A 26,854-nucleotide genomic window follows, 5' to 3' on the forward strand; every position below is an offset into this window, starting at 1 on the left:
GATCTAATCTCCTCCCATACACTATAAACCATAAAGAAAAGAAAATATATATAAAAATAATTTTTGTACTTGAAAAGAAAACATGTGAATCTCAACCAACATCAAAAATTCCAAATTCAAGTTAGATGCCCCTACACCATGTCAATATTCATCCCAAATGTATACTCAATTCTTCATTAGAGTTTAGTCCCATAGGGTCCAATGTCTCGAAGTCAATGATATAACGTGACTCCATAATCCTCAGCATACGTTCTCTGTTGCCTCCCCGTTTAGTTTGTTTCACCTGGTCAATAACCACAAACCTTAACAGATTCTCATTTCCTTCATGGTAGCCCTTAAAATGTTCCACCACGGCATAACTCTTGTTGTTTATGATTGCCCTCCTGTCCTCTAAAACTCGCTTTTTAGCTGTATGTATTGTACTTCCTACGTACAGTTTATTACAAGGGCATATGAGGAAGTACACACAACATGTCGTCCTGCAACTGTAACTTCCTTTAATAGTAAACACCTCTTCTCTCCCTGGTATTCTCAACCATTTACAGCTGTTACTCGTCTTACAAGCTTTACACTTCATACAACCTGAAAATCCATTTCCTGGGTTGGCCCTAGTATCATTTTCTCTTGATATTTCACTTCTACATAAGTCATCCCTAAGTGACCTACTTCTCCTAAAAGTTATTTGAGGTCTTCCTTCTATGCATTTTTCCAGTAGTGGATCAGTTTGCAAAATATGCCAACACTTGTTGAATATCCTCTGGACATCATAAGCTAAGATGCTGAATGTTGTTACCAGTCTAAGCTTGTCCTCACCTCTATTTTTATTTTTATCCTTCTCAATATGATAAAGTAAATTATCACTCTTTAATTTCATCACTTTACATCTAGCTTGTTCTATGGTCCTAGCCCCTTAGCCCCTCTCTTTGAATCTCTTACACATTTTATCACATTCTTGATGAAAATCTGACTCACTGACACAATTTCTCTGAGTTCTTAATAGCTCCCCATAAGGGAAACTGTGTATCAAGCTCCTTGGATGTGCACTACGTGCATCTAGCAAACTATTGCCAGCTGTCTCTTTCCTATGCAGTTTTGAGATTAAGCCATCCGTGGTTGCTGTAATTTCCACATGTAAAAACGTCGCTTGTCTAGGGTGTAAATGCTTGGTAAAGCTCAAATTATATTAATTTTAATTCAATTTATGTACAAAGTGCACAGCTGAGTCCTCATTACCCTTCCAAATCACAAAGATGTCATCTATAAATCGACACCATAAAATTACATTGTTGTCAAATTCTATCATGTTTTCTGATACTTGTTCCTCCCAACAGCCCATAAATAAATGAGCGTAGCTGGGGGCAAAACAAGTACCCATAGCTGTGCCTTGCAACTGCTTGTACAGTTTGTTGTCAGATATAAATATGTTGTTCCTGAGACAGAACTTCATCATGTCATACAACATTTCCGAATGGAAAAACAATGACAATGACCTTGCCCTTAAAAAATGTCTAGTAGCATTCACCCCTGGATCATGATCAATACAAGTGTATAAGGTGGTAACATCTAGAGTTAGAAGGAGGTAATCATCCTCCCACTGGATGCCCTCAATAATCTTCAAGAAATGTGTTGTGTCTTTCAAATAAGATAGTAATGCTTCAACAAAGGGAAGTAAAAAGCAGTCTATATATTTTGATGTGTTTTCCAAAAGAGAGCCCATGGCCGACACTATCGGTCTCCCTGGCAGATTAGTCCTATTTTTCTGAACCTTAGGTAAGATATATAATATTGGGATTTTAGGATGATCACATTTGAGGAAAAATAATTTATTCCAATCCAATAAACCTTTCTCTCTCCAGTCAACCAGCATGCCATAATATTCATCATTCATCAATGTATTGTCCTCATGACCGATTTGTTTATAACACTCCCTGGAGCTCAACTGTCTCAGCCCTTCAGCTACATATTTGCTAACATTCTGAACCACTACATTACCGCCCTTATCCGACTGTCTGATAACAATAGTACAGTCACTTTTTAGATCTTGGAGAGCTTTCCACTGTGTCTTGGGTAAATTCATCCTACCATTTTTACCTTTATGTCTCAATTTTTTTAGATGTTTGATGACCTCACGTTCAAATACATTAATGGCATCACATTGAATAACCGGTAGGAATGTAGACTTAGGTTTCAAGTTACTGGGGCATGGATCATCTAAAGAAATACCTAGTCCCTCCAAATTCAAAATTGCATCTTCATGTGCCGATAGCCCATCATATAAATCTGCCAGTGTATGTAAATTCTCAATATCTGAAATACATAAATTGCTATATTCGCAACATACTGCTCTTTTATTCACATTGCTAACTTTAGTCTGATACCATTTCTTTAACTTTAGCTTTCAAATAAATTTGAAGGTATCTATTCGGGTTTGTACATAATTAAAGCAGCCTGTTGGGCAGAAAGAATGGCCCAGGGCCAAGAGGCTCTTTTCATCTTTAGATAATAACCTACTGGACAAATTGATAACATCCATATTATTTACTTTTGAGCGCGGGTAACCACTCCCACCGATCTTGAATTTCCTTCTCCTTCTTCTGTTCTTGGCCTGCCTGTTCCTCTTCTTTTTCCTCTGGGCCCACCCCCTCTGCCTCTCTGCGACTGAAAATCTTTGTATTGATCCGTCCGTCCCTGATTCAAAAGTCGAAATTGTTTTAAAAAATTAGATCTTTCCTTTCCCATATCCACTACCACACCCTTCGACAGTGTTGTATCCGATACATCTGACAAATTTCCGTCTGAAACATCACTCTCAACGAGTTCTTCTGTGGATACCTCTGTGGTTTCCAGGTTCTTCAACCTTAATTCAGATACCTCTTCCTTATACATGTGGTCGTACTTCCGATGAAATATATATGTATATTTATATATATTAAAAAATGATAATTTTGTATGTTTTTGGATGACATTAGTGTTGAGCAAAATATTTAGATATTTTTTACACTTACCATCACAAGCATTTGGACACAATACAATATTTTTGACACTATATTTGTGTCAAACAATATTGTTTACCTCAATATTGTGTCAGTGATTCCTTTCCCAAAACCTTTTGCCTTCACCTCTCATGTTTTCTGAATTTCATCATCATTGACATTAGGGACTCTGTACACTTTACATCTGCTAACCAGTACTAAAGTGCTTGTGCTCTCTACCTAAAACATGATACAACTGGCTTACACCTGATTGGCATATTTAATGTTGTCATGATTTCATAGAATATGGCACTACATGTACCCAGGGCCTGTAAATTAAATGTTACTAGTGGGCCTGGTCATACACCAGTGAATGCCTTAATTTGTCACTGGGGATACACAATAATACTAAATTAATTTATTATACTTCATACAGTTAGCACAGTAGTCTAGAGTTAAAGTAAATTAAGCATCAAACATATAGAAACATCAGTCTGTTTCAGAAAAAACATCTAACACACATTAATAAATGAACAACACCGACAGAGAAGTTTGTTTACAGTTGAAGCTCATTGTAATCATACTCCAGTCATCCTTATGATCCAAGTTGGTGTGGTTAGGATCTTCAGTCTATAAAACAATCCACATAGGAGAACACATTAGGTACTTCTGTCCATTTTGTGTTAAGAGGTGTATTCTTCAAGTCCTTTTAGAAATTATTCATGGTTCAAGCAACCCCTCCAATACAAAAGGTCGATGCGATTTCAGCCCCTAGTAAATGCGGGCCTCCTCAGGACCATTGAAGAGAGAAGTACCTGTGACTTGGAAACCAAAAAATTGCTATTAACCACAGGCAGAGGGAAGCAAACTAGCAGAACGCATAGAAATATCCCATGCAGCGCAAAGCGACACCAGCTTGTATCAGCTTGAAAACGGAGTCCAATCTCAGACTGACCATTTGCTGAAACAGTCATCTGCTGAACGAAGACTCCAGAGACAAAGGAATGAATTATCAGTCTGGGCTGGCCGTGCTAGAAAAATCAGGCATCTATTCATGTCGGAGTCCAGGAAATGAGTCTTCTGCTATCATACGACCATTGCTTTTTTTGCATAAAATTTGATTTACCCAGTTTTAGTGGGGTCACTAGGGTAAACCCCCTTACTCTTTGCATTCTAGTGGATCTCAGGCACTCATTTTGTCCCCCACTTACTTGGCATTTTAAAACATGTCTTGGGCTTGCCGTTGAAGCGTGTAATGTAGTTTTAAAACTGCCAATTTGAGCTGGCAAAATGAACCTTTTTCCAGGCCTAAACTTTCCTTTTTAGAAACACATGTCACCCCTCATGCAAGCCCTAAACAGCCAATGGGCAAGGCGCATTGAGTGCTCTCTCTAAGCACAATTTCTCACAGAGGGTCTATGCTGCTGCAGATAGTGCCTCACTCAAAGTCATGATGTTAATGCAGTGTCCAGTTACACAATAATGGGAAATGCCCATTTGTTGGCGTGTTGTAAGTAGAACCTTTTGTTTTTCTTATAAAATATATTCCACATGAAGTAGTCTTTCATTCAGCTTCCTTCAGATAGTGGCTTTTTTGGATCAGGACCTTTTGGACATTGTCAATTACATCTTAGAATAGGACTCAGTAGTTTTTTGTCTTATCTTATTTCTGTTAGCTGGGTGTGTGCATCCTTATGCCTGTTATTGTGATTGAAGGAAATTGGGTCATTGATTGTGGAGGGTGATAACCCTACTCAAGTAACAACCTCAGTCCTTATCAGGATGAATCATAAAAATCACAAAATTCAATAAATTAAGGACAGAGAAGGCAGGAGAACAGAGCAGACTAACTCCTTAGAATGCTGTGGGAGTATGAGGAGACGCAGTGGGAGTCAATCAATCAGGATTCATAGAGCACTGCTAATCACCTGCAAGGGTATCAAGGCAGTCAGTACAGAGCTGTTAAGGGGTTCAGTTGAACAGCTAGGTTCCATGACAGAGGATGAGGACCGTAAGTGAAGGGTGACAATGTTCCAGGATTTCATCATTAGGTAGGATAAGGACAATGCTCTAATGATGCTTCAGTGGATGCGGGGTGTGTGTGTGTGTGTATGTGTGAGGGAGAGGAAATCGGAGCGCAGGTGTCTGGAGGTTTGGTGGAAGTTCAGGCAATGGTTGATGTATGCTGGTCCTTGTTTGTGAAGAGGCTTTAAGGTGTGAATTGGCATGTTGAATTGACATCTCTTCTAAATGGGATGCCAGTGGAGCTTCTTGAGGTGAGGGTTTGGAGGGTCCATTTGGGGAGGTCAAAGATGAATCTATTCGCTGAATTTGTAAGCTCTGTAGTCCCTTCAGGAGATGCGTGGTGATTCCTACATAGAGTATGTTGACGCTGGGCTTGGGAGGCGGTTAGCCCGGTGTTGATGTAGAGTCATTTGAAGATCTTGCAGAGCATGCGAAGAGTGAGGAAGCAGTCAGAAGAGACTGCATTGATTTAGTTTTTCATGGTGAGTTTGCTTTCCATGATGATGCTAAGTTTGTGTGCTCGGTTTGTCGGAGTGGGTGCTGGTCCTAGTTCAAAAGGCCACGAGGAGTCGGCCCATGAGGATGTGCTGTTCCATAAGACCAGCACTTCCATTTTGTCTGTGTTGAGTTTTAGGCAGTAGTTTTTCATCCAGTCGGCGATGTCTATCATGCACCTGAGGAAGCTGGCCCTTGCAGTGGAGTCTTCTGTGGTGGAGGATGATCTGGGTGTCATCTGCGTAGGATATGATGTTCATGCCGTGAGTTCTAACAATGTTGGCCAAGGGGGTCATATAGATGCTGAACAGTGTAGGGCTGAGAGACGAGCCTCGATAGATGCTGCAGATGATGTTCTTAGGTACCGAGGTGAATGGTGATAGGCAGATTTTCTGGGTTCTTCCGGTGAGGAAGGAGGCAACCCATTTGAGGGTGTCTCCTGGGACTCCAATGTCATGAAGCCCCTTGATAAGTGTGGGATGGGATATGTTGTTGAATGCTACTGAGAGGTTGAGGAGGATCCGGGCCACCATTGCTCCCCGGTTGAGGAGGGTTCTGCTATGATCAGTGATAGTGAACAGGGCAATTTCTGTGCTGTGGTTGTTGTGGAATATGAAGTGGGAGGGGTCCAGAAGATTGTTGATCTCCAGGTGTTCTGTGAGGGTTTCTTGAGAAAGGGTGTAACATCTGCATGTTTCCATACTTCGGGTAATGAGGCCGTGGTTATAGATGAGTTAAAAATGGTGGTGAGCCCACAGCTGATCATCTTGCTCCCGAGATTGAAAATGCTGTGGGAGCAGGGGTCTGTGGGTGCTCCTGTGTGGACGGAATATGATAGTTGGGGTGTTTTGTGTGGTGAGCAGGCATTGAGTGGGTGGTTGGAGATTGCACTGGGGTTTGCGACCATGGGAAAAAGGTGGGTGAGGGTGTCAGCGGCAGTGGGTTGGGGTCAGAAGTTTTTGTAAATTGTCTTGTCATGGAAGAGGTCTGCTGGGGTGTTGCAGAGTTCCTGAGAAGGGGTGATGGTATTTTCACTGGCTGAAGGTTTAACAAACTCCCTGACGATGTTGAAGAGTTCTTTGCTCTTGAAAGAGCTGGCTTTGATGTGGTTGGCTAGGACGCTCCTTTTTGTCCCTTTCAGTAGTTGATGGCATTGATTGAGGGGCGACTTAAATGTGTATCGGTCTGTGGGCTCCTTGCTGGTGCACCATCTCCTTTCTAGTCACTTGCATTTGCAATTCATGGTTCTCAGTTCTGTGGTGTAACAGCTAGCGTGTTTGGAGAGTCTCTTCAATTTCATGGGCTTGATGGGGTAGGGGTAGTCTCTGTTGGCGCAATTGGTGTTCCAGGCATAAAAGTTCATGACAGCCAATTCTAAGTTGCTTGCGGTGTCAGGGCAATGTCAAGGTGGGATGTGCCGGGGGTATCAGTCCATTGGCTCTCTGATAGTTTGTTCTAGCTGTGTTGTGAGGTGCTGAGAAGCTTGGTGGAGGTGCCAGGGGATGCTGTTGTGGTGAAGAGTAGAAGACGCTGTGACACAGCACAGGTTGGTGGAAAAGGATCTATACATTGAGCAGGAGCTGGGAGTTCATCACTGGAGGTCCGAAGGCTTTTTGTGGCATTCACAGTGTTTGCCTTGGCCTGCCCAGTGGTTGGTCGGTAGTCCATAGACTGGTCAGACTACTGCTGATCTCAACCTCAAGTTGTCCTTCACAGTACACTTGCTCCTAGTCTGCCCTTCGCCTACTCCTCTGCCATTGCCTGCCATTGCCCACCTTGAGGCAGTAGGCAGGGTTTGGGTGATGATTCTTGTCACTGGAGTGGCTAGGGAGATGGAAGAGCTAGAAGGGCAGGAGGATCTGGGACAGCTGAAACAGTTGCAATGACAGCAGCATTAAGAAGCATTTGGCGGCTGGTAAGCGCATTAGGTTTGATTGGCAGCCCCGTCAGGTGTGGAGGTGGCCAGCATTAGGTTGGTGTGGCTTGCACCTGGTGGGCTGTGCACCTGGCGCCCGGAGGCCTGGAGTTGCTTGGAGTTGTTACAGTCCCCTTACTTTTATACTTATAACCTGATACAGTCTTTAGTGATCGCAATTGCCACAACACTTACCTTGACAGTTTACCCACAAATGAACACGGCTTTTTGCTGCCAATGTTTGCCATCTTTGTATTTGCTTTGTTCACTCTGGCTGTTTGAAGACTGGTGGCAGCAAGTAGCAATTTGAGGGTTGGAAGGTTTGTGAAACTGTTCTAGGAGAGGCCAGGGGGGGCTTTGAGCAGAAAGAATCACAAATCAGCTTATTTAGTCTGTAACCCCCATCAAGACGTAGCTTGATTCTGTTCTGATTAGGATTCTTTAGGCAACTTAAGCCCTCCCTGATCTCAATTACAATATTGGATACTTTGTCTTGCCTTGTTTTTGTTTGTTTCACTTGTGGTTCACCTCTCACTATTTTATAGCCTTTCCACTTCTTGTTGCACTTGTGAATAAAATTGTTTAATGTGGACTTCAAATACTGGTTGCTTTTGCTAATTATGACTCATGTTTGGTAGAATGAATACTGTGTTGATGGAAATATTTATTGTATTGTTTATTTTAGCCAGGTGGGTTACCAGTAATACTATATGAATCAAACTCATTATGGTGGGCCAATGCTTTAAGCCCCTTTTTAAAATGTGTGACAAATAATTGGGTAATTCCAGATTCTTGGAGAGGTGCCACAAATAAACCTAGCTATTAGAAGGGAGCTTATGAATGACTACGCTGCAAGTTATCGGCTGATAATTTAGTCAATGTGGCTTCAAAGATCTATCCCCACGCAATACTGATTGAGCTAAAGGCCTGGGCCTTCAGTAGTGAGTGCACTCAAAAAGAGCAAGGGAGATTTAGGCTGGACTAATCCACAGTTGATCACTGCTTTTCTTTATGGGGTGCTGTGTGAAGAGCAGATGGTTCAAGAGGAAAACTATGTTGATGTCTTGTAAATGTCAGGGCAGCTTTTGATAGACTTAATCGTTGGCTCCTGTGAGATAAGTTGGCTGATTGGGGAATTGACCAAGGTCTTTTAAAATGATACTGTCACTGCATAAGAATAAGTGCTTACAGGTAAATTTGAATGGCCCAGACTCTCAAACGGAAAACATTCCGGACAATAGTGGCCCGAGGCAAGGTAGCGTGTTTTGCCCCTTGCTCTTTAGCCTTTTCATCATGGATTTTCTAAGATGATAGGCAGTCACACTCTTTCTCCACAAAAATGGGAGGGGTGTATATCCATTGTTTGATGTATGCAGACGACTTGGTGCTCATGGGCTATACGTGGTAAATGCACTGAGAAGATTTGATCTAAGGTACAGTAGTCTCTCAGTTGAGCCTTTGAAGAAGGTGGTTGTAATTAAAACACCGGGCTCTTTATGGAGCAGAGTTATTGGCTTTGGATCGTTGTGTTCACTGGGTCTTGCTAGAGGGCGCTTGGCCTTCTTGGGACTCCCAGGGAGTATGATGATACAGACACCCAGGCTGAAGATTTCTTTTACCACCTGGGCTTTGCTGGCCAGATCACATGCAGTTATATTTGTGACCTGCCTAATGCATGAGGGCACCAATGATACACTTTCCTATGCAATGATTCAAGACACTGGGAGGTCCACCGCCCAGTTTTTGAGAACCTTCATAGTGTCAGTGGGCAAAATAGGGGAGAGCCTCGGTACAGCCTTGTTTGCAAATAGAGCAATGCCATACCGGCTTCCGAAATAGCTGATAGACTCTATCTAGCATCCAAAAGCTCAGTTGCCCACTTTTTGGAGTTCCAACGAACAAAGCCTTCATTCTCATATTTGTTCCAGGTTCTAGAAAGTCAGTTGAGATATATTGTGCTTTGACTTCAAGTAGGAATTGTCCTTGGCTGGAGAATAGCTGGTTTAGTTTGGGGTAATAATGGCTACTGTAGAAACAGTAAAGAATCCTAATCAGGGCAGAAACAGTAAATTAAATATTTTAAAAATGAAGTATTCTGTTGTCCATTTTTTTGTTAGATTCTACCCTCTTTCTAAAATAAAGCAAAAAGTTTGTACACCTGTATTTTTAAGGCATGGATTTAAATCACATAAGAAAGCACTTTGCACTTTACTTTAGTTGCAATGAACCAATTTAATTTTGCATACATTCTTCAAGCCCACAGTATAAACCTTAGCTTATTTCAATGTGACTGCTAGTGCACTCCTAAGTCAGTAGACACATTTCCCATGGAACATATACATTTTTTTAAATATTTCCTATTCATCAAGAGATTTGCATTTGATGTATGTTGAAATACCAATAAAGAAATATGTTGACCCACTGAGCCACCTCTATTGATAGCATTTATATTTTTAATTAGTCAGTGTGGCTCACTGATTAAAATAACCCATAGAATCCTACCTAGTTTATTTTAGTTTCCACGATTCACATACTCACTATCTTTTCACATCAGTCTACACAATCAGCACCACACACACTTCACATATGACATCAGAGAAAAGATCTCCAGCAAAGAGCCTCCTTGAGGGTGCCAATCGAGCATTGCAGTGGCGGCCTGATGAGGAGCAGTCTTATGAGGATGACACCCTTTTGGGTGTGTGAGGGCACTTGCTCCTGAGGTGCGAGACTCCTGCGGACACCTTGGTCACAACAGTAACTTTTTTTACATTATGTTTTTCTCACTCCTTCTATAAAAAGAACTGCATATTTGATTGTAATAGTTACGATTTAGGAGCACACATGCTGGATCTTGATGCACTTCTGGTCCCTCCTTTTTGTATTAATTGTCCTTGCAGACTCTCCAAGGTAAATTGTTTAAACTGGAGAATCTTCTCTAGTTAGCCCATGAACTAGGAGATTTGTCAACCAGGCCTCCTTCTTGTGGTCTGAGTCTGCCAAATTTTCAAAGATGCGCTGAAGAAAGTAGTCACATGCTACTACTGTCACAGTGTGCTCCGAAAGGTTGCCTTGGCTCAGAGTTTGATATACTCTTCCTGTCTGTGAGAAGAACCATTTCATTGTCACTCAAGGCCCACACAATCATCTGCAGTTACAAAGTAATATGGCTTGGTGAACCTTTGATAGATGTTATAAAGAATGATGGTGCCACCAATGACTGTTTTGGGAGAAAGTCCAACCATGAACATTTATGTGGGGGTCTGTTTAAGACCTGTCTGGCAATGTATGCCCATAGTACTATAGAATAGCAAGAATACCTTTAATACCTTACACATTTATCATGTACATTAACATTCTCTTCTAGTCCTTGATTGCAAGTGGTATTCCCATTCTCAAGAGCGCACCATGAGTCCACACACTAGAAATTGTTGGAGGTTCCAACTGTTGGGATACATATGTTTTTCTATGGAGCAAGAAGCTACTCAATCAGCTCATTGCAATATTACTTGATAGGATGAGGCCAGTTGCATGGCAGCAGATATTGTAATACAGAACTCTTGAACCTGGGTAGATCAGAATACTGAGTTTTCTGAAGTTAGTAAACAGATGACAGCAAACTGATGTGCAGGGAAGGGTTTAGGCATGGCTTTGGTGGGTCCAGATCGAGGGTGCTTGGATTCAGAGGGAGAAGCAGCGAGGTGCTGCTAGCACCTGTTGATTGCTTTCCACCTATCCATAAGTTTTCAGGCTAGAGTTTCCCTCTGCTTATCTTTCTCCCCATACTCTTTTCTTCTCCCTCACATCTGGCTATGCTCCCTGACCTAGCCCCCCACTACCAATTAGGCCCTGATGTAAAGGACCTCAAGATTGGCATAGGTGATTGAGGAAAGTGGGAAATATGTGATCACAGGCATGCCACTGCTCTGAGGTAAGCAACCTCTCCAAGCATATGACAGTTTTTGTAATTATAGAGGGTGTTTCGGTGGAAACCAAAGCATTTAGGGCGCACTAGTACTTCCACGGTATTTCAGCACATAATGAATAATTCTTCAGAGGGGATGTAAGATTTAAGGCTCCATTACCTCACAGTGATATCTTTGTAATTGATGAAAATGAAGAAACAAGATTGAATTCTGGAAAGAGTTCTGCAGGCATTGTCAGGGAGAGGTTTGACTTTAAAATTCAAGAAATGTAAATTCACAGTGTCCAATGTGGAGTTGTGCAGTCATACCATCTCTAAGAGAGGGATCAAACCCAAGGACTGTCATGTTTGAGAGATACTGGAAGCACCAGAGTCTATGATGAGGGTGCAACTGATGTCTTTTATAGGTCTTACAGACTTTATGATACATTTGGAGAGGGCTCTTCTGTAAAGATTGAACCACTCAGAGCATTGCTTAGAAAGTATGTATACATTTTATGGAGCATAGATCAGAGAAGCGTATTCAATGTGGTCAAAATAATTCATGTTTATACAACTTGTCTCAAACTGTACAAGGTGCAGTGGAGGTCATTGCAGTGTTGAATGAAGTACTGAGAGTGACAGGGCATCGATGTGGAATTAGAGTAGAGTGCTGCTGTGCAGCAATCATCAAGAGGACAAACTGCCTTTATCTTGTGTGAAGACTGGTGTGCAGGAAGTAGGGACCTTGGTTTGGGAAATTCTTCCTCAGAAGGGACAGAGGTTAAAGTGAACAGCAGAATGAAATATCTTCTGGTGCATTGACTCACCATGGGGTAGTATGTGTTTAAAATGAGGAGCGGAGAAAGTGCCCTAGAACTATGGCTAGGACATGCTGTTGTAGGCCTAAGAGAATGTGTACCTTTGTCCTGTGTGTTATGCTTTCACTTTGTGTTTCTAGCTTTCTTCCATGTTTTTAGAAGGGGAAAGGTGTGTGGCACCTGGAAGCAGTGCATCGTATTGGAGTTATGGATGAACCAACAGTAGGTCATACTGATCTAAGTGGATGAAAGAATGTTGGAAGTGGAATGGAATGCTTTGTGGGAATGTGAAGGTTTGGATTTGAACAGGGACAGCTGGAATGAGTTGTTTGTTAAGACTGTAGCACTTTATCTAAGCTGTGGTGTACATGTTGTTCCTTATGCTGTGAAGAATCAATTTAAAGAATACATTTACCGAGATTGACCTTTGATCTTGAGTCTCCATGGATTTCCTCTCTCTACCAGTAGGCTCCTGTATCTGAGAGTGAATGTGAGAGAAACTTGGAGGTGGTGAGGCAAGAGATTGTACTGTGACCCAACTCAGACTATTGCTATACCACTGACATAAATGCATGCTGAATAAATCTTAGATGAACACTGATTGCTTTTCCTGAAGTAAGAGTTACAGCTTCATCTTCCTTGGCCTGGAAGTGTTCCATGTGGTGTCCTCCTATTAACATTTCTGTTGTTCTTAGCTATGTGTCTGGTATTGTTGACTGCTACTATAGGAGCAACAAGAGCATCCAGACGGACCCAGAGCTTCAAGCGTGGGTGTCAGAGATCTTCAAAGAAGGCTTCATGGAAAGGAAATCCTCAGGTATGATTGACTGAATTTGTTATTCAGTATCTCCATGCACATTCTTCTAAAGGATTGTGACTTGATAACCGAACCACAAAACATTGTACCAGTCCAGAAATTATAAAAACTTACATGCTTGAATTACCATATGAGGTTGCTAAATTAATTTTTTTTTACTTTGTTTGGCATTTAGACTCAACCTGGAAATTTTCCTCATATACTGCCTTTGTTTAAACAGAGCAATAAAATGCAAATGTGTGTATTAGAACTCAAGCTTCTGTATACTGATGTACAATTTTTCAGAGCATTAGAGCTCAGTAAGACATGTCGGACGGTTCCAGGAATGAACTTAAAATGTAGCATCCTATAGTGAATCTGGCGAAGCTTGGCCAGAAATTAATAATCCACAGGCATACCTTTGCAAGCACGCAATTGCATGCCTAGTATTATTCCCTTGGTCTTTCTCTGAAGCATACACATCTGTTTTTCATGTGACATAGGTTCGGATACAGTGAAACATGTTACGAGTGGTCATACATTTTTTAGGTCGAGCATTAGCATTCGGCCTGCTGTATACTAAAGTATACAATAGAGTGAGTTTCAGAGTTCTGATTTGTTAGTTGCAGTGTCCTTCAAAAATCCATGCTTGCTAGTGGTCAGTTCTGCCTCTTTGTCCTGCCTTTTTTCACTTTGGGAGCACCTCAAAGTACTGTGTAATTACGCTATGTCCTGTTTATCTTTTCTGTAAGGGACAGTTTTTTTGGCATTTGCCTGTTTCACTTCAGCAGTGTGGGTGCTTGTTCAGCCCCCTCCTCCCCACCAACTCCTTCTGTAAACATAAACCAACAGCAGAGGAGGGCTTTTCCAGGGCCAGCTCACCCTCACTCTCTTCCTTTTGTTAGTTTCAGTCTGTCTGGCAATAAAAGTCCAGTCAGTATTTTACAATGCTATGAGCTCTAAATTGTTTAAATCAGTTGTGATTTCAGCAGCAAGGAAGCACGCCACCGATTTCGGAAAGATATTGTTCCTTTTGTGGGTTCATTTAATTAAAGGGTGTGTGCACGGTTTGGCCGTTCGCTGATATTGCAGTTCCCCTTTAAGAAGGCTGAGCCGGCTGCACTCTTGAGAAGGGATTAGCATGGCAGCCATGCTCTCTACTGGAGCAGCGCATGGTTATCCTCCTCCAGTCAGCTGGTGGCCTCCAACTTCAGGGCCCTGTCCGGAGACTGCAGCTTCCGGCGCTGCGAGCATTAGTGCAGTGTTTGAGGATGAAATACCGAGTGCCACATGGACTGGCGAAAGAGGACCCGATTGCGTCGTACTGGCTGGGCACCACCCTTCCAGGTCAAACATATCAGGTGACGGCAGGGACATAATAAAGAAAATTTATCATCACCTGGCCGTTGTAGCTCAGTTGCTGAGTTTTCATATTGCTTACGCGTGACATCTCCACTTTGTATTATGACTATGCGTGGCATTCCAGTGCCTTTTGTGTGGCAGGTTGAGGCACGTTTCACTCCAACCTCGGAAAATGGCAGCTTTGTAATGTTAATTTCAGCATCCACTTGTTCCTTGCCACACATGACCCTGTTACATAGTTACATAGCTAATTGAACTTTTGCCGGTTAAGTAGATAATTGCACTTTTGCCGGTTACATGGATATTTGCACTTTTGCTGATAGGTTTCACTACGAGTGAACTTTTAGTTCCGTTTGTGTGTCTGCTTTGCACTGATGGCAGCCGTCCGCTCTTTTATGTGAAACTTTTACTTTTCAGTTTATATGGCAAGAAAAGTCCAGTTAGTTATGTGAAACTGTTTTATTTTTATTTTCAACTTATGTGGTAAGAAAAGCCCGGTTAGGAGTTTACAATGCTAATTGCTCTAGCTCAAGCAAACGCGAGACCGGTTGCATTGTAAATGCTTGTCTTGTATTGTTCTTACAGGAGTGCCATCTTCGCTGCAGACCCGCGCTGAACTAGTCAAGTATTTGACTATGGCTATTTTCACATGTTCTGCTCAGCATGCTGCTTTCAACAATGGACAGGTAATTGTGAATGTGCTTCTAGTACTGCAGATGGTGAACAAAAATATTCAAGGGAAGGGTGGAGTCTACAAAACTCATCTGTACCACCAACACCTTAAGAAGGTGTGAGTGATAACAAGCATGGACAGGGTATTCTGCTGCCATAAGCTAGGGTTTGTGCTATATAAATAGTACATACATACGTTGGTACAAAGGGATGAGGTAATCACATTGTGAATTGAATTTGTGGCCTTAGAAATTACATGAAGAGGCCTAAATGTTTACCCGAGGGCAGTGCTCTAGGTGGACTGTCTCAGGTTCTTCATTGACTGCAAATCTTCGCTTATCAGCCTGGTGCACTTTTGGATAGTCAGAGCCCAAATCTGAATTGAGGTAGGTAGAGCAGCCATCACACTTGAGAAGGTGGTTTTCCCCACTGAACCCCAGCAGCCAAGTACTACTTTGAACACTATCTTAATAGCGGCTGAGAAAAGATGTCTCAAGCAGGCCATTCATTTTCCTTAAATTTTTTATATACCCCTTGCTTTGTGAATATTGCCAATATCCTTGATTTACGAATTGGACAGAAACTCCATCTGAAATTCTGCCTCCTGTCTGAAACACATAATGCTCCAACCTTATCTCCAATGGTGACTTTATAACTAATAAACAATATTTCTTGATATAGCATCTATTGCCTTTTCAAGGCAATTGTTTTTCCTAAAGGTCAGTGACTTCCTTTGTTCTGTTGGAGCTATATAAAAATATACAGTAGAATAATTACAACTTTGAACTGTTGCTTGTTCTTTCCTTTTGGGCTGGGGCTACTGCAGGTTGATTTTTTCTCCTGGATGCTGACCAGCCCCTGCACTATGCACCAACCTCCTCCCAAGGCTAAAGGCACAGTAACACTGGAAAATATCCTTGAGTCCCTGCCCGAGGTGGGCACTACCTCCACCGCAATGATAACTGTCAGGCTACAGAGTAGCAAGCCTGGGGACAAGGTAAGTATTCTATTCGCTCATTATGTATGGGTTGGGTGACCACATATTTACGGTGCGAAACTGGGACAGGCTACTGACAAAGAAGTAGGACAAACATTTGATAGCTATCAGAGTCAGATTTGTGAAAATAATTATCTGCATCCACTTACATAGAACAAAAGAGAAAGCATTCGGGGCCCAATTTAAAAACATTTTATCAAGCACACTTTTATTAAAAACTATCAGATAAAAAATGCTTCAAAACAATGCTTTCATGAAATAACTGTCGTCTTGCCCATGCCCAAACTCTTCCTAAGCTCACGAAGGCCAGCAAACCTGAACCTTGCCTGAGGGCATCCTTGTGTGCTGATGATCCCGCTATATCCCTCTATAAATCCTTCTGTGCTTCATGAATGGTACGGGGGATTCTTAATCTCGCTGCAATGAAGGACTGGTGGAGACATGCATGAGACCATTTACTAATGTACTCACAAACAATTTTTGTAGGTTTCGCCTGCACAGTGCGTGTGCTGTGCTTGTGAAATCTATTGAATTAAATATATCTTAAAAGGGGCTTAAATCCTGACTTCCCTTCTTACTGGTCTGCGTGCATGTCAATTTTGTTTTCCTCCTTTGTATTCGATTGTAGGCATTCTTTTCCTGTTGTTCCTTGTGTGTTTTTCTCTTACCAGGCTCCCAGGACCCAGGTACTCATTCTCATCCCCCGCTAGTTACTTTGATGGGTGGAACTTCTTTAATTTGCTTGCTGCACAGCCTTTATTGCTTAGCTTTTATGAGCTTCCCCAAATGAACATATTCCTGGCTGAACGCATTTAAAGCATATTTTTAAATAGCATTTTCTTTGATTTGTTGGATGACTGCATGCATTTAAAGCATCCTTTATCACAGCATTTTGTTGCCTTTCACCAACGACGATTGCACACATTTAAAGTGTGATTTCACACAGTTGTAGCATACTCTTTTGAACTAATGGTTGTCTGCTTTTTTTTAAGCTAGTCCTTTTAAATAATGTTTGCATACTTGCATGCATTTAAAGGGTACTTTTGTTTCAGCAACAATTTCTTCTATCTAATTTTATCCTCTCAGCACGCATTGTGAATGTTTTTTGGAGCTCTATTATTTATTTACTTTATGGGGCACACTCATTGGTCACAGTGGGAGGGATCAAATTAGCACGACGTGACCACACTTTTTTAATTTAAGGAAATCAGTTCCCCTACTTTCTATGAAAAGATAGCCATCCTGGGACAGTTAATTCCAAAAGGTGAAATGCTTCAGCTGAAGTGTACAGCAGGGAGTCTCCTGTGCTGTGAAACCAAAGGCGAACAGACATGTTAACAGTCCTTCTTCCCAGAGCGCCTGCTTGCCTGAAAGTAGGGTAAATGTGCGCTACGGGTTAATCTGCAAATGTAAAAGGAGATTGTAAGCTGGTACTGACTTAAATGAATGGTTTCACTTGAAGCTTTCTGATGACACATTTTTTTTTAGTTATATTGGAAAGGAGTTACCAGTTTAGCTGTGAAGTGTATGCTTTTTAAAGGGGCTTCAGGGGCTTACGTTACACTCCTAACTATTCTCCAGTGTTCCAATCAAGATTCAATTCCTGCCTCTCTGGTTACAGACACAAACCTCTGCAGTTCTTTTTACTAATAGAGGGACCGTAAAGTACACTACTGCATTTCCCACTAATTAACTTAATTTAGGTCAAATATATTGAATTACAACAAAACATAATTATTAAAAATTACATAAGTGAAACTAAATGCATTTACCAGTGCTTATTTTTCAAAACCGGGACACATATTTACTTTAATGAACAATCTTGAGATGCCAAGACTGACCCTGAAAAACCAGGCCTGAGTAGGCAAATCCAGGATGTCTATTCCAGCTATATTTGGAGGAATCCTCCTTGTGTATTATTTTCTTAAGAAGAAGCAGCATGGCATTTTGATCAGAAGTTGGATTGTGGTACATAGCTAATTAGATAGGATGGTATTAATGAATGAGAGGGATGATTTAAGTTTCAAACAAATGAGCTGCTTTATCATGAAGAGATTGCAACACACCAACAGAGAAGACGAGATTCCAGAGATGGGGTCTAGAAGGTGGAGAAATTGGAATCAAGAATGATGCCCATCTAATTCCAAATTTGTGAAAACTGGAAAATAATTGAGCACTTTTGATCTGACCAGTGGCTACTGGCAGATTGCCTTAGCATCAGGTGCTAAGGAGAAGAATGCATTTTCCTTGCCATGGAGTCTGTATCCATTTAAGATGCTGCCTTTTGGGTTGAAAAATGCTCCTGCCACTTTTCAGCACCTTGAGAACCATGTTCTCACAGGGATGGAGGACCTCTGTGTGACCTACCTGAATGATACTGCTGTGTTTAGCAATTCATGGCGGGACCATCTAGGATAAGGGAGGTGAAACTGACCATCAAGACGATCAAGTGGCAGGTGGGGCAGTCCTCTGCTGTAAATTTTGGGCATGAGGTGGGTAATGCGAAGATTCACCTGTTGGATGCTGGTATTCAGTTTGTAATGGAGTGGGAAGTGTCTTTTACCTAGACTGAAGTGAGGGCCATTTCAGGAATCACCGGGTGTTACTTTGTGGTGAACTATGGAAGTATAGGTGCCCTGCCTTCTACTTTGTCCTCCAGGAAGCAGCCCAGAAAGGTGACCTAGTCTCAAGAGTGTCAAAAGGCATTTGAGGAAATGAAGAAGGGTCAATGCAATGCACCTGTTCTAAAACAGCTGACAACAACCGACCTTTCATTGTACTATGACAAGGGAGTTGTATCAGTGTTAGCCCAACTGGATGGCAAACGTAGAGAGCATCTAGTAGCCTTTTTAGCAGGGAGTTACTATCCAGTGAACAGAACTACTGTTAAAAAGAACTGCTTTGCCATAGTGTGGGCATCCACCCTTACTAATTTGACACTAGGTTTACAGTGCAAACAGATCAGAAGTCATTAAAGTGGTTGATGGCTATGAAAGGAGAGACTCCCAAGTTGTCAAGATGGTCTTTTTTTTTCTTCAAGGGTCAGATATTTTATGGAGCACAGAGTGGATTGAGCCATGTGAATGCAGGTGGATTGTCCCATCAGTTTTGCGGAATCGACGACCCATCATCTCTGGGTTAGGAATTGGTTCTGGGTAGTCTGATCTGGGGTGTGTGTATTGGGATGGAAATGTGCATTGTATGGTAACAGACATGGACCCCTTCTCTGAGTCAGCAGCAATATCTGGGTCCTTGGTACAGCCAATTTTTTCTTCATCGGCGAACATTGACCATGCATCTGAACCATGATGTAGGCCTGACTTATGGATTGTGGTCCTATTAAACCAAAATGGGTACACAAAGTGTTATAAAGGGCTACTGCCCTTATCCAGAGTTAAGGAGCATGAGCATAATCATAGCAGGACATTTAGCCTCAGGGGGGTCTTGCTCAGACTAACAGTGCTACTACATTAGGACACTTTTGACTTTTTAAGAAGCCATTATGGAACTTATAAGACTTAAACTTTCTAGCGGGACCTAACATCAATGATTCAATTACATGAATGGGAAGTAACCATTGTCTTTTGATAAGGGACTGCAGCTCAGCGACCCAACCAGACAAAACTTGAGTCTTGGCCTTATGAAGACTGTGTGGATTATTTGTTTTGTGCTTTATTACGCTTTGTTTGTATATATAACTTCCACTTTTCTACTTTTGCTACTTATCTGGCTGAATATTCCAATTCTGGGGGTCCCAAACATGTTTTGTTTTGTAAGTATGTGTACACCTTGTATCTACCTCCCCCCTGCGAGAAGCCTTGAACTGCTCGTCCTGTGCTACTACTGATAGTCAAGCGGTGAATATATAGTACTTTGCCCTGTTAGAAGTCATAGTTGGTCAGGCCCTAGGACAGCTTTAGTGAAAGGCCACAACCCCCATGTTTGGGCTTAGTTGCTCCTGCTTGTTCCATAGACCTCTGAAAGGGGTTCTGACATCCATGCTGTGTGCTTTTGGTTTGGGTGTAACCAGGAGCTAGTACTCTGTGGATTATAACTTACTGGAAGTATTATTTAAGGTCAGCATATTGGGCATGTAGTCTGGTGAGGTACTGTACACTATGGCAGTACTGTACACTGTGGCTGAAGCCAAACCGCCAATGTACCACACTGACTGCCATGGCGGAAATGGCTGCCGGGCTGGAGATATCAATCTCCAGCCCGATGGCCTCACTGTACTGCCTGCGGGATAATGACCCTTCCTATCTACATGGTTTCCGTGGCTCCCTTACCACCACAAAAACCATAGCGGTAGGCACTATCAGTGACAGGGAATACCTTCCCTGTCACTGATAGAGGTCTTCCCCACCCAACTCCCATCCCCAGATTTCCCCCACCCCCCTTCCTTTCCAAACTCCCCTACATTCACGCCCCCTTCACACACACACACGCATTCACACACCCATTCCCACATTCATCCATGCATGCATACATAAATTCATTGCACATATCCACACACACTTTCATACATAAACGCAGACACGCATTCACAGAACACAACATACACTCACTCACACCTCCGTACATGCACACATTCAACACAGAACACACACCTGCATACACGCACACACAAACATTCACACCCCCCACACACACACATACAACACCCCTCACAACCTCCCCTGTCGGAGCACCCACTTACCTGTGTTTAGGGGGTCCTCCGGCAGGAGACGGGACAGGGTGCTGCTGCCACCAGCAGCGTCCGCCAGCAGAACACTGCCAGGCCATATTATGGGTCATAATATGGCTGGCGGCAGCCTTCTGGCATGGCGCTGCTGGTGGCAGCAGCGCCACCTTGCCGCCATCCACTGGCATGGCCACCGCCAGATTTCCGCCATCCTTCTGGCAGAAATCCGGCTGTGGTGATAATATGGCAGACGGCTGGTAGCTGCAGGGACGGTCTTTTGGCGGCCGCTGCCACGGCGCTAGGCAGTTTTTACAGCCAATGACATAATGAGGGTCTATGTTTTTTACGAATGTCAATTGTAGGAAAGGACAATCTTTTCATGTTGTACCCCCAGATTTTTATCTTATCTGTTTTTGCTGGCTGCAGAACTCGGTACACTTTACCTCAGCTAACCATTAGTAAAGTTCCCGTGCTCCCACATTTTTAAGATGGTCAAATGGTCAATGGTCAATTTGGTATAACTCTAAATAGAATTCTAACTTTCCTATATATCTTCTTAGTAAACACTAAAAAGTGCACGCACAACCTGTAAGTTAAAAGCCACCAGTGGACTGCAGCAACTGCAATGACAGTGAAAGCAAGATGTTGGGATTGATCATTTTGTGCATGGTGTACCCCCAGTTTTTCTTCTTGACTGTTTTTGCTTGCTGCAGAACTCTTTGTGTTTTACCACTGCTAACTAGTAATACAATTCAATGTTTTCCCCTCTTTTCAACATGGTAAAATTGGCATACGTGTACTTGGCATATTTAATTTACCCATTGTACCATCCATTACAGTGACAGCATGAACATGACTGCAGTCCTATGCTTGTTATATGTTTCCTGCAAATTCAATAGGACTGTGTATTTGGTCAACAAACGTCTGGATACACAGACTTAGCCCAGCTGTACAATTTGGAAATGTTGACACGATTACTGGCTAGCTCACAGTGCCCTGTCTGAACCTCTAAACATACTTGAGTACCAGATGGTGTCTGAAACCTCAAATATCGCTCATGTAACGCCGCGCTCTGATGCGGCGTCTCTTTCTGTCCTCTCCGGTGGAACGCGCTACCGATATTCGGAGCGCCGTTCCCCGCGTTTTTTGACTATGCTTTCTGGGAAGCATATATTTCGCTCCCGGTCGGGCTACATTTACTTGTAGCCTTTTTTCTTCTTTTGTTGGTGGTGGGTTCTTTGTTGGTCCTTTTGCCTGTCTCTATCCATGTTGTATCCATCTTGTCTTCTTCATGTTTTTGTCCCAGCATGCTCCGTTTCTCTGTTATACTACTTTCTATTTCCTTTACTGGCCTATGGGCTTTTCCCAATCCAAGATGGTGTTACTTCCCTTTCCTGTGATGTCACTTCCCTTTTCTCAGTATATAAGTCAGTCAGTCTTGCTCCTCCTGTTCTTTGTTCCTGCTTTTTGCCTTGGAAGATTTTTGCCTGTTCTTTGTTCCTGCTTTTGCCTTGGGAGATTTTTGCCTGTTCTTTGTTCCTGCTTTTGCCTTGGGATATTTTTGCGTGTTCCTTTTTTCCTGCCTTTTACCCTGGATATTGCCTATTTTTGTTTCCTGTTGTCAAGTCCTGTTTTTTCTTGTTTTCCTTCAGGAGTTCCTGTTAGAGGTTTTTTCCCAGTGCTGGGGTTTTTTCCCTCTGGGACTCCTTCTGGAGGGTACGGTCTGCTTTGGCGTAGCCTGTCAAGCGGCACCGTGGCTACTAGAAGGGGTCGCCCTTATCTGGGAGTATCCAGGACCTGTAGAAGACTTGGTGTATTCGCCAATCCGAAATCCAGAGGTGAGAAGTCCAGCGTAGTACGTGACAGCTAATCGGATTCCCAAAGAAATTGTGGAAACAAATCAACCCTTTTGTTGTTAATTTGCACACCCAAAGCAGGAAACAAGAAAGTTACAAATTGTCTTTGAAAACGTTTATTGCAGTAATCTTATTTTTATATAAAAAGTATGAGCTATGATTAATAGGCAGCTGAAAAAAGCATCATAACCAGCATTACACAACAGGTGAAAAAGATAAACAATTCAACCATGTAAGTATTATTGTGTTGGTTTACCCCTATCTGATAATACCTACACTTTCAAGAGCATAGTGGGAGGGTCCTCTGCACGGTCAATTGGGATAGCCTAACCCCCATACCTGGGTAAGATGTACTAAGGAGTCTGCCTGGCGTAGTGCATGCCACCATCCCTTGCAGGATGCAGGATAGAAGTCAGAGTCAGCAGGGCTGCATCTCAAACACAGGGCACTGCGTCCCAGAGCAATCCAGCAGAAGTGCTCCTCTGCCAAATGTAACACAAAGGTGGTTTATATAATGAAGCCTCGCACTGTGTTAGAGGTACACTACTGATGTGATGATATGTCTGTGGCTTCGGAGCTGTCTCCAATGGACAATCCTATGCAAGCCCATTGCATTCTTTGTGTGCCTACTCTTGGACGGAGTGTACAGACTGCATGGCAGCAGTGCATACATGGAATAGGCCTTAAGTACAGTACCTTTGCAGTACATTATCGCATGTCTGTAAAATCATGCAAAGAATCACATCAGATGGCAAGCTAGAAAGGGGAATTCTAAAAAGGAAGCTTACCATAGTCTGGCTGTGAAGAATTAAACTGCAAAGTAGGCCTGTCAAACCCCATTTAACAGACCTAAACCTATCTTTTAATTATTAATAAGTCTCCCCCAATTGTGCCTTACTGTCAGAACATTTGGGTGCTTGGTATTTAAAACTAAGACATGCAGAAGTATGCTATTAAGCACGACTATACAATGAAAAGGCCCCACAAGCTATTTTCATTGCAGTAGGTTTGGCTGCTCCATATGAAAGAATTGAGATCCAACATTAAATTTACTGATGTTGTCTCTGACTAGGATACCTTTACAAAATTCCTTCTTGAACTATTTTAAATATTTATTACAAGTCCAATTCCCAAGTGCAGTTGGATTTGTAAGACATATTTTGGAAAAGGTACTTTTAGGAAGTTACCTTCCCTTGTTTGAAGCCTCTGGAGACTAATTTGAATGGGCTTTAACTGTCACCTGGCAGCTGAATACTCCCCTTGCTGAGGTGTAAAGCTGCTCCCAGTGGAGGGACAAAGGGCCTTGGATTTGGGGAGCTGATGGTATTTTTTTACAATATGGCCAGTGGGCTATGCCCAAAGACTTCATTAACTTCAAAGAGGACTACCTTATCATATCCAAATGTTAGTTGGGTTCTCCTTTGTGCTCCCAGACTGGCAAGCACTGATCCTAGTGGTAGAGAAGCTGCCCCCAGAACTGGTTTAGAGTAACCACAGAGGAAGGGTATCTAATTTCCATGGACACACCTCTGGGTGGCTTCAGGAGCTCTGCAGAGGGAAAGGAACGTTCTGGCTGCTGGGTTTTAGGTAGAGAGGGACACGGGGGATTGTTTGTAGTATGGCACACATGAAGTACTGCAAAAGTGAATAGGGCTGCCCCAGGGAACTTTCAACCTATTGATTAGGGAGGGGCCTGAAGTCATCCCTACCCACAGGCTGGTGCCAGACATAAATATGACACCCACAGTGCCCTCCTCAGAACATTTTCTGTACCTCTGGAAGAACAGAAGACACTCATGCTGAAATCTCTCACAAAGACCATGAGGCCAGCACAGACAAGGATCCTTGGCCTAAAACAAGAATCTTTTATTTTTAATACGTTCTGCTGATCCCTACCAGGAACCTTCAAACCGAGGGTAATGGAATGTGTTTTGAAACACAAGCTAGGCTGGATACTGAAGTGTAAAAATCAATCTCTGTGTGTGTTTTATGTTCCTTTTGGTGCCTTACAAATTGCCAGGATGTAGAGTTATATGTTAAGCCCTCTCCTGGCTACTCACAAACCAAGCCAGCCCAATAAAAACCTTTTGGGTTTTGTCAACCTTTGACTGTTCCTTTACATCCATCACACACTATTTCCATTTACTTTTTGAGGGCTTGCCACCTTCTGCAGTAGATCAAGTGATCATGGTGACTGTAGACCTCTTTTACAATTTTTCCTTATTCCAGAAACTTCCATCTGCCAGCATGATGGCAATGAGATTTCAAGATGCAATATGCTGGCTTCATGAGATCATAATTTCAGACACGGACTCTCAATACATTTCCAGATTTTGGCTCCCAATTTCTCCTACCCTGGGAATCCATCAAGCTCTGTCTTCAGGTTACTGTCAACAATCCGATGGACAGACTGAAAGAGTCGAGCAGACCAGAGTCTTGAATAGTATCTAAGGTATTTATGTAATGCCACTCAGAACAACAGGGCAGAATACTTACCTTTGGCAGAGTTCTCATATAACAACTCTGTTCACTCTGATAATAAGGGGGTCATTCTGACCCCGGCGGTCCGAGTCCGCCAGGGCAAAAATGACTAAAACACCGCCAACAGGCTGGCGGTGCTTTATTCCCTATTCTGACCACGGCGGTACCCGCCGTTCATGCCCCGGCGGTGATAATCCGCCAGGGCAGCGCTGCAAGCAGCGCTGCCCTGGGGATTATGACCCCCTTACCGCCAGCCTGTTTCTGGCGGTTTGCACCGCCAGGAAGAGGCTGGTGGTAAGGGGTGTCATGGGGCCCCTGGGGGCCCCTGCACTGCCCATGCCACTGGCATGGGCAGTGCAGGGGCCCCCTAACAGGGCCCCGGCCAGCTTTTCACTGTCTGCATAGCAGACAGTGAAAAGCGTGACGGGTGCAACTGCACCCGTCGCACGGCCGCAACACCGCCGGCTCCATTAGGAGCCGGCTCCTGTGTTGCGGCCTCATTCCCGCTGGGCCAGCGGGCGCAAACTTGGTTTGCGCCTGCCGGCCCAGCCGGAATGTCGGAATGGGGGCCACGTGAATGCGCCGCCACCCGCCAAGGTCGGAATGACCCCCTAAGTTTTTCCATTAACTGCATCTGTTTCAATCCTTGTTTCTTTCTTGTTTCATCTCTTTCCACGCCTCTTGAATCTGCTGCCTCTGATTTTTGAGAAAGCCTAGATTCTGAGAGGCAAGTGATTGCCCAAACATTACAAGATTCTTAAAATGCTATGAAGGCTGGTACTGACAAATTAAGAAGACTAGCCCTAAATGTTAATGTGGGAGAATAGGTTTGGTTGTCTTCAAGTTCATACCCATTCCAAATGATCAGTCTGGTTTCATTCTTGATATTTATGTCCTTTTGTGATGACCAAACAGATTTATTCTGTTGACTTTACGCTCAGTCTTCCTAATTCTTGGGAGATCCACCCCACTTTTTATGTCTCCCAGCTGAAACATTTAGGGGGTTATTCCAACTTTGGAGGAGGTGGTAATCCGTCCCAAATGTGACGGATTTACCACCAGCCGTATTACGAGTTCCATAGGATATAATGGACTCGTAATACGGCTGGTGGTATATCCGTCACTTTACCGTCACTTTTGGGACGGATTACCACTTCCTCCAAAGTTGGAATAACCCCCTTAGTGCCTAACATTTTTCACTGTGAGTTCTGCTGCTCCTCCTGTTATGATGGAGCCAGAATGCAAGTTCAGTGAGAAATGTGATTCCTGGATTTACAGAGGTCAATTACATTTCTTTGTGTACAGGATGGGATATCCTGCTAATTAACTTTTTGGGGTTTTTGCCTCTTCAGTCTATGCCTGTAGATTGATTAGTCAACAATCTCAAACCGTTCCTGAAATGTCTGGGGTCTCGCAAAGGGTGGAAAGATACATGCAACTTTGGAATCTCAGCATCCTCAGCACCCAAGATCTGTGATACTTTGCATGGTCCTTTTGTTCTGAGGCCTCAGAAAATGCTGAAAGAAGTCCGCAGCTGCAGGCTGTGAATCACATTCACTTAGGGCTCAATTCCCTTTTGTTCCTGGGTTCCTGCCTGCTTCTCCTTGCTCCTCCAGCTCCAAAATGACCTATCACCTGCCTGAGGATTTACGGCTGCCTTTTGAAGCTACACATAAATAATCAAAGGGATGGAGAAAAGATCAGTTTGGATCCCCCAATTCCCCTGAAATAACTGTATATAAATCAAAATAAGGGGTCCAGTACTTTTGGGCAGTACTGGCACATGAGTGATTTTTACTATAACACTCTCACTCTTCAGGAAATCCTGAAGGCATACTTTATTGTAGAATTATTCACTAAGGGGTCTACTACTTCTA

General features: G+C 42.9%; 1 protein-coding gene across 1 annotated transcript in view; it reads left to right on the forward strand.

Annotated features, from left to right (window-relative positions):
• LOC138268035 (hydroperoxide isomerase ALOXE3-like) overlaps positions 1 to 26,854 on the forward strand; it is a 306,669-nt gene that overhangs the window by 273,523 nt on the left and 6,292 nt on the right. Inside the window, exons 11-13 of the mRNA XM_069217367.1 lie at positions 12,825 to 12,946; positions 14,873 to 14,973; positions 15,786 to 15,956. Of these exons, the coding sequence (XP_069073468.1) occupies positions 12,825 to 12,946; positions 14,873 to 14,973; positions 15,786 to 15,956 (394 nt within the window). The remainder of the gene's footprint in view (positions 1 to 12,824; positions 12,947 to 14,872; positions 14,974 to 15,785; positions 15,957 to 26,854) is intronic.

The sequence above is a fragment of the Pleurodeles waltl genome, chromosome 12, assembly GCF_031143425.1.
Source record: "Pleurodeles waltl isolate 20211129_DDA chromosome 12, aPleWal1.hap1.20221129, whole genome shotgun sequence".
Lineage (NCBI taxonomy): Eukaryota > Metazoa > Chordata > Amphibia > Caudata > Salamandridae > Pleurodeles > Pleurodeles waltl.